Source organism: Trypanosoma cruzi, genomic scaffold (assembly GCF_000209065.1).
Source record: "Trypanosoma cruzi strain CL Brener 1047053516679 genomic scaffold, whole genome shotgun sequence".
In the NCBI taxonomy this organism is placed as follows: domain Eukaryota; phylum Euglenozoa; class Kinetoplastea; order Trypanosomatida; family Trypanosomatidae; genus Trypanosoma; species Trypanosoma cruzi.
The window spans coordinates 17,143-25,039 of record NW_001849442.1 but is presented as its reverse complement, the minus strand read 5'-3'; the positions used below and the strand labels follow the sequence as shown (position 1 = coordinate 25,039).

Below are 7,897 nucleotides of genomic sequence, written 5' to 3'. Positions count from 1 at the left end.
GCCATCCACCTGCGCACTCATACACGGCATCCGCGTAATGTATAAGTTCCTCATTATGAGTCACAACAATGACACACTTCCCTTGCTGTGCTGCAGTTACAAAAACCTCTTGAACAATGTGGTGAGCCACCGTCGTGTCAAGGCAACCCATAAAGTCATCCACAAGATACAAATCCTTATTAGCATACAAAGCGCGGGCCAATGCCACACGTACTTTTTGACCACCACTCAGTTTTCTACCACGATCACCCACAAATGTACGATCCAAATCTGGGGCAAAGTTATGACGGAGATCCTCGTCAAGAGCCACCGCCCTAATCACTGACTCGTATCTTGCGGAATCAAATGCGAGCCCAAAAAGAATATTCTCACGTATTGTCCCCGCCATTAAAAAAGGTGCCTGCTCTACAAACGCCATGGAACTCCGTGCAACGGTAAGTGAAAACGTTGGTGTCATAAGAAGTTCCCCAGCCAGACTACTTAAAAATGCACTTTTTCCCGATCCAGAGTGTCCCACAACTGCAATCAATTGACCACACAACGCCTGAAACCTTGAAATACGCAACGTAAACAACTGCTCCAAAACATCATCTCCACTGGATGCCGCTAAAATCAAAACCCCTTGTTGAATGTCGACCAAAACATCCGAGCTAATCTCTTGCCGTTGTTTGGGGCTATTTAACTGATGCTGTTCCACGGGATGCACACCACACATGAGTTGATTCGTTGCCTGCAAAAGGGGTTGATTTTCCCCCGGCATTTGTAGACTTTTCTGTCCCTCTTCCAGTAAATTTGTATGTATTATGTTTTCCCTCACGTCACCTAACACCAATTCGTCGCCGGCACCAGGTATAACCCATGTGGTTCCATCAAAAAAACAGCCCTGATCTTTTGAACTGGAAAAAAAAGGCTTTAAACGCTGCCAAGAAACATACGCCTCCACAAAGCCATTGATCACCCAGGGATACGCATTTAATGGGAGGATGAGGGAACCAAAAAGTGCCAAGGCGGTGACGGCTTTGCCAGGCGTTAGTTTTCCTCCCATCCAGATAAACGTGATGAAAGTAAGAAGTGACACAAGTGTGGGTGTGACAGCCCAGAAAAAGACACAGAAGGCGTCCAGAAACTTAAGCCAAGAAAGAAGTTTCATGTATCGTGATCGTGGCATCTCCACCCATCGCTGCACGATATGTGACAAACCGCACATTTTCACGCATAAAATATTGTTCATAATCTCTGTGATAGTCAGTACACGTTCATCATTCTCACGCATAAGACTGGTCTGTACGTGTTTAATGCGCTTGGCCAGCTGCATATTTACAGGAATGAGTATAATTGTGACAACCACCCCGGCGACAAAAGCAAAAGATACCTGAACATACAATAAATAAAGGGCAAATGCTAGTTGAAGTGGCAGGGCCCAGAGATCATTTATTGTTTGCACAGCATCGGCAACACGTTGTACATCCACGGAAAGGTAATTCATAATTTCCCCTTCTCTCTGGTTTCCTAATCGGTGTCGACGACATCTGATTGCGCTGTGAAAAAGTTCGATGGTTAGAAGATTTCGGTTGTAAAGCGACATCTTCTGTAGTTTCATGTTGTAATGCACACGAAGAAACGTGCAGGTCAGGGTAATTATAACAATAAGCAGAACACTGATAATAGACATGTGGATGTCCGCTCCTCCATCCTTCCCTTTCTTTCCACTTGTTTTCGCCTGCATAAGATTGTCCACCAATTGACGAAGAAGATACGCCGGAAGAAGTCCACCAAAATCATACAAGAGACGCACGAGTGCGAGGAGGAAATACGTCGAACCCCAGTGACGCACGATGGTTCGGATGATGGACGTGTGCCCATCAAAGCGCAAACTCTCACCAAACGAAGAGGACGCGGCCGAGCTCTGTATGAAAATATCTTGACTAGGAGGAAGCAAAAAAAACGCATGGGGCTTTTTGTCATGGGCATGGCCAAGGCCGCCATCATCATCATCATCATCCTTATTATTTCCCTCGTATCTGCCTCCTTCCATTGGGGTGTTTTCGCGAAACACGAGGGCAATGTCATTCACCATCAGCCAATCCCACCCCACAAGCGTAACAAAGGCAAGCATGTGCGGCACCGCAATAAAAGCATCCATGAGAATGTCCGCAATTCGAGAACGAGTGGAGATAAACTGCAGTACTATTCCGGTGCACTCCATACCCACAAGCGCAAGCAACAGGAAGACAAACAATACGTCTGGGAGATTTGCGTGACGCACAGAGCGCATCAAGAGCAAAAGCCAGCAGAGAAGACCCGCCCAAGTCACCCAAAAAATACCTCCACCACCGCGCGCAGACCGGGGACCGGCCAGCTGATAGAGGGCGGAGACGAAAACACCGCCGATGCCCAACAGACAGCAGAAGTAAAAAGAAATCGGAGTAGCCCGCGGCAGACGACGTTTAAGGAACACCACAGATATCCCAAAGAATACCACCGCCAACCAAAGCACCAAAGCGTGCACTAAACGCACGGCGTAAACCGTCGTCGTCACACTTTCCTGCTCTTTACGACTCATTTCTCAATTTCTTTGCCCACTTCTCCCCTTCGTTTCGGTGCCTGTGCCTTGGTGGGGAAACGTGTGGGGCCGCACCGATCAGTTTGCAACTGACCGCGATGCATAACACCGCAAAACAGAAAAAAAAGAAAAGGCTGAAGTGGGGGCTGCGGAAAACAAATCAAAACAATAACTGGCGAGCAGCAAATAACAAATGACGCATCATGCCAGCGGCAAAAAGTTAGACAGACAGTGAGGGAGGGATCGACAGCCACATACGCAGAGAGAGATGGAGGGAGAGAGAAATAAATAGAGAGGCACGGAGGACACTCCTTTTCGATGTTTATTTATACCCCTTTTCCTTTCAATCTCAACGACTACAAAATAAGAAAAAAACAGCCGTATCAACGTGGGGGCAAAAGAAGAAAAAAATGAATAAATGTGGTCCACAATAACAACAACAAAAGGATTTAAAAAGCTCTATCGCATCCCAAAAAAAAAAAAAAAAAAAAAAAAAAAAAAAAAGGACACCAAAGAAAAATAATAATATTATAGGCTGACACTCCTACAAAGATTCCAGGATCATGTACCCAATACACTCATCTAACTGTTGCCCGGTCAGTTCTGTCATTGTGGAAACATCCCTTTTCTTCACCTCGTTAACAGAAGAAGAAATTACACACATATGAGGCGGTGGTGGGAGTTGGATGCGGCGCAACTTGACAATGAGTTCACGACAATTATCATAGCTTTCGCGCAGCCTTTGCTCAAGACTTTTAATGCGTTGCCGCAAATCTTGACACATGAGACACCCATGAGACGGTTGAACCAAATGTTGCGGCATAAATTTTTTTGAGGAAGAGCCATCCACCTCAGATACATCAAAGGGATAAAGAATTTCCTTCTGCTTCGCATAGCATGAGGCCTCGTTATAATACTGCTGCTCCTCATTTGCAACAAACTTCCTGGAGGCACGTTGAAAGGCCGCTTTGGTCTCCGCTAGTTGTGCCTCTAAAAAGAGACATTTTTGGCAGCTGTTGGTCTCCAAGACAATAGAAGAATTTGGCAAGATGTGCTCTTCTGGATTCTGAAACCAATTCTGTTTCCATCGAGCTGCGGCCGCATGTATCTCATTGTGAGCACCACCCCAAAATGGTGCTCCCGTGCCGTAGAAACGACGCGTTGCAGGTTTGGTGCCATCAAAGCCAAATGCTGGTGGCTGCGACTGTGTCATCGTTCCCATTTCCGCGCGGCTCAATCGCAACTTAATTGCCCTCATTCGCTCCATCGCACTTAGCTCCTCCGTGTCAACCGCCACGTTATGAAGCTCAGGACACGATCTAGAGGGCATTGGAGTGGAGTGCGCACGCAACCCGTATGCTGTAGTCCACTCACGCAATACCGCCTTCGTCTTACGGCGTCGACTCGTTGTGTCTTCACCACCACCCGCAGATTCGATTGTCACAACAGAACTGGAAGAGAGAGAACCCACTTCGTCAAGGTCATCAAGAGACAGATTTGTTCCCGAGCACTCTTTAAGAAAAGAGAAATAGTGCTTCATAAAGACGTTACGGAAACTCCTGCCAAAATGTGTGCGTCCGCCGTGCGACACAAGATATTTTTTCACGTCACTCTCAGGTTCATGAAACGATAAAAAGGCGGCTAGCCGTTTAGCCACAAAGGCAGTACGCTGTTCGCCCTCCTCCAAAACAGTGCACAAAAAGTCAGGGAAAAGGGCAGCAATCACCTCAAACAGAACGGTTTGTTTTATTTGACGCTCCTCTTCTTTTCCTACGCCTTCCACTGCGCTCCACTCCTCTTCATCCTTTGGCAGCCACGCTCCCCACGACATTCTTCTTCGATTCCTCGTACGCTTCGTCTGCGCATACACTGCCGGCACAAAATGACGGCCAAGACCAAAAAAAGATGAAAGAGCCACGGCCTGCGCCATAAAATCGTTATCTGAATCGGTCACCGCACCACCAGTTGAGTGCGCACCCTTCTCTTTCTCCTCATCGCCTCTCGCGCGAAGCATCTTCGAGAGTGAGTGACCGTACATGGCACTCAATATTCCTTCAAGCTCTTCCTCACGACCGCAAAACTCAATGGATAAAAACGGCGCCAGATGCATTTGCTCCGGACAAAAAAGACTGCAGAATGCCTCAATTTTCGCCTGAAGCTCCTGCGATTCTTTTTTCTGCATCTCCATCTCCTCCCAAAAGGCGGCGGTCGGCGGCAGCTGCGGTGCTCCTGCCGCCGCCTTCTGCACCCCACCACTGTGCATCACAAATAAAAATAACGAGAAGCGATTCCACCAGTCCCCTTTCTTTTTCTTTAAAAACAATCCCTTTGAAGTAAAAGAAATGGCAAAGCAAAAAAAAAGAAAAAAAAAAAAATCCACCAAATAAATAAATAAACAGCAGCAAGCACCAACTGGCCTCACGTTAAGCACGGAGAAAAAAAAGAAAAAACACATCACGGCAACCACAATAATAATAATAATAAAACAATAATGAGAAATGGGGGACAAATAACTCCTGTAATAAAAATGTATTGCACACACGTATCTCTCCTTCTTTTGTTTATTGCGTGCCGATCCCACCCGATTCATCCACTCACTTCCTTCTTTTTTTTTCTCCTTTTTTCCCCAAGGCCGTGTTCTCCTCTCAAAGCACCCGACATCTTTTATTTATTTATTTCAGTTTTTCTTTTTTTTTTCTTTTTTACCGGCCGCACCGTTCGGCGCACAACACACTCGAGCTGCCCTTCTTTCCTCCCACCCCACTCATCTGCCGTTTGTCCTCTTCTCATTGCGCCCGCTCACATCCCCCTCCAACGACAACAAAAAAAAAAAAAAAACAACAACAAACCGTCGATAAAATGGCACGCCGGGGATCCAACGCAAAGTGTGGGCGACGAGGAGGTGGGGAGGCACAAAAAAGAAAAAAAACGAAAAAAAAAAAAAGAAAACAAAATGAGGCAAAACAACAAAATGAAACACACAAGCATGACGCCCAGACACACACACACAGACACAGAAAGAAAAAGAAACAAACAAACAGAAAAAAAAAAAAAAAGAATTGGATGCAATCACAACAAAGATCAGGTTTCCCTTTTTTCCACTGTTCCATCTGCGTCCCCAAAGGAGTGGAGGAAAACCCACAGAGTAAAAGAAGAAACAAAGAAACAACAAACAAAAAACAATACGCACGCTAAAAAAAAAAAAAAAAAAAAAAAAAAAGAGCAGAAAAATAAACAAATATGTTTACCAAGATTTACACTCGTTCTTTCCTTAAATTTTTTTTTTTTTCTTCGCCCACTCCTCCTCCTCCTCTCCACATACCCAAAAAAAAGAGCAAAATAAACTTGAATGCCTCCTTTCCAAATCCTTGTCATCGTTGTGACACCACACGCCAAATGCACCAAACAGAATCATCGCAGTTCATCGATACCAATGCCAACAGCTGCAACCGACAAATAAATCCCCACTTTACTCTGCAATTGAAATCCTGTCAATGGGGTGTACGGCGTGGAGGCCAATTTGACACATTGGACGCAGAGATCTTTGAAATTCATACAAATTCGCTCCTCCATTCAACACACACACACACACACAAACAAACAACAAAAGAAAAAACGGAAAAAAAAAGCAACAACCGGAAAAGAAAAAGAAGAAAAAGACCTCTGTCAAGATATACATAAAAATTTTTTTTTTCTTTTTTCTCCTTCGTGAGTGGCTGTGACGGCCTACGTGAAAAAAAAAAAAAATGGAAGAAAAGTGAATTTGCGTGAGCCACACAAGTCAAAAAAAAAAAAAAAAAAAAAAAAAAAGAGGCGGAATAAATAAACAAATTCACAGGTAATGGAAGCCCGGTATATATATATATATATATATATATAATATACCTTCCATTGGTGTCCATCAAAACATGCACATGTACTCATTCCTCTTGTTATCATTTTTGCTTTGCATTTTTTTTTTTTTTTTCAAACTTTTTTTTTCTTTCAGTTTTGGTACGTGTCACTTTTTTTTTTTTTTTTCTTCTTTTTTTTTCATTTTCTTTTTTCTTTTGTTCTCTTTTGTTTTTGTTTTTGTTGTCGTAGCAATAAGCCTCAGTGTCCGTATAAAGCAGCAACCCAAATATATAAATATATATATATATATAAATATATTTTATGCATAATCGACACCCGGCGTTTACATTGTCCTTACCTGTATGTGTATATCTATATATCCACATATATATATGTATGTACATGTAACCATATATATATATATATGTATCCCCTCCTTTTTTTTCTTTTTTTCTTTTTTTTTTAATTGTTTGCGCGTCATGTGTTTTGAGTAAACTCTGTGGATTCCAGCGAGCTCAAAGATAATCTGGTAAATTTTGGAGCGACCCGTGTTAATTTTCCCTTCTCTTTGAATTTTTCCAGTGGAGACGCGGGATTTGAGGATCCGTACTCGTCAATTGGGCTAAGCGTCTTAGACCGCATGATCAACCCATCCATCACCTCCTCCTCCTCCTCCTCCTTAATTCCCTGTCGCAGGGCTTTAACGATATCCTTCATCAATGGACGACAACTCTCGTCCTCCGACAACATTTTCTGAAAGAGGGCCCTCTCCACCGGATACGTATCCGCAAACTCTTTTGGAAATACACCTTGGCGTGCTTCGCCCAGTGTGCAAAACCTCTCATGCTGCGTGGTGAAAACACAGTAAAACTCAAGAGCGATCAACCCCAAAGAGTAAATATCGCTCGCGGTGGTTGCGGCATCCCCACGTTTCTGTTCCGGACTGCAGTAAAGTGGAGTAAAGGCGGCAATGGCGTGTCCCTCGTCACCTGCTTCCGAGTTGGATGCAAACCCTTCGGCATCCCCGCGCAATTTATGGGGCCGCTTACGATTTTTTCTCGAAAGCCCAAAATCCCCAATTTTCATAATCCCAGAGTCAGACATAAAAATATTTCTCGGCTTGAGATCACAGTGCACCACGCACTGCGAGTGAAGATACTGAAGTCCCTCAGAAATTTGAAGAAGATGTTTTAAATTCTCCAAACGAGTAAACCCTTTTCTCCTAACAAAGTGGTCTGCCAGAGTGCCGCGCTCAAACCACTCCGTTTGAATAAACAGCACGGTATAACAGGCATCACTGGAGGCAGATTCCGTAAAAGGTGTTTCGTGAAAACTCTCCAGCGTTTCCGCTGAGATGTTGTCCATGGTGTCATCACGATGAAGAATGCCAAGCGTCTCCGCAAAGTTCCGGGGCACACGTTCAATCCAGGCATTGAAAAAGCGCACAACATTAACCGAATCAAATGTGCTATGCAGCACGGCTTCTTGGATGTATATCTC

At 44.3% G+C, this 7,897-nt stretch overlaps 3 protein-coding genes across 3 annotated transcripts, besides 15 other annotated features; all 3 read right to left on the bottom strand.

Annotated features, from left to right (window-relative positions):
• Positions 1-2,563, bottom strand: Tc00.1047053510231.29 (multidrug resistance-associated protein, putative; the record flags this gene model as incomplete). Its single annotated transcript, XM_800264.1, has 1 exon — positions 1-2,563. A coding segment is annotated over one exon (2,563 nt), but the record flags the coding sequence as incomplete, so codon positions are not given.
• Positions 1-7,897: a sequence feature (heterozygous, Esmeraldo-like haplotype).
• Positions 3,035-3,067: a microsatellite.
• Positions 3,108-5,153, bottom strand: Tc00.1047053510231.20 (uncharacterized protein; the record flags this gene model as incomplete). The annotated part of the gene is made up of 1 exon (XM_800263.1): positions 3,108-5,153. One exon carries the CDS (start codon positions 5,151-5,153, stop codon positions 3,108-3,110), a length of 2,046 nt encoding a protein of 681 aa, XP_805356.1.
• Positions 4,916-4,938: a microsatellite.
• Positions 5,224-5,267: a sequence feature (A-rich).
• Positions 5,478-5,517: a microsatellite.
• Positions 5,581-5,622: a sequence feature (T-rich).
• Positions 5,757-5,802: a microsatellite.
• Positions 6,158-6,223: a sequence feature (T-rich).
• Positions 6,347-6,373: a microsatellite.
• Positions 6,417-6,447: a microsatellite.
• Positions 6,568-6,636: a sequence feature (A-rich).
• Positions 6,684-6,715: a microsatellite.
• Positions 6,759-6,827: a microsatellite.
• Positions 6,835-6,861: a microsatellite.
• On the bottom strand, positions 6,875-7,897 carry Tc00.1047053510231.10 (protein kinase, putative; the record flags this gene model as incomplete). The annotated part of the gene is made up of 1 exon (XM_800262.1): positions 6,875-7,897. A coding segment is annotated over one exon (1,023 nt), but the record flags the coding sequence as incomplete, so codon positions are not given.
• Positions 7,057-7,077: a microsatellite.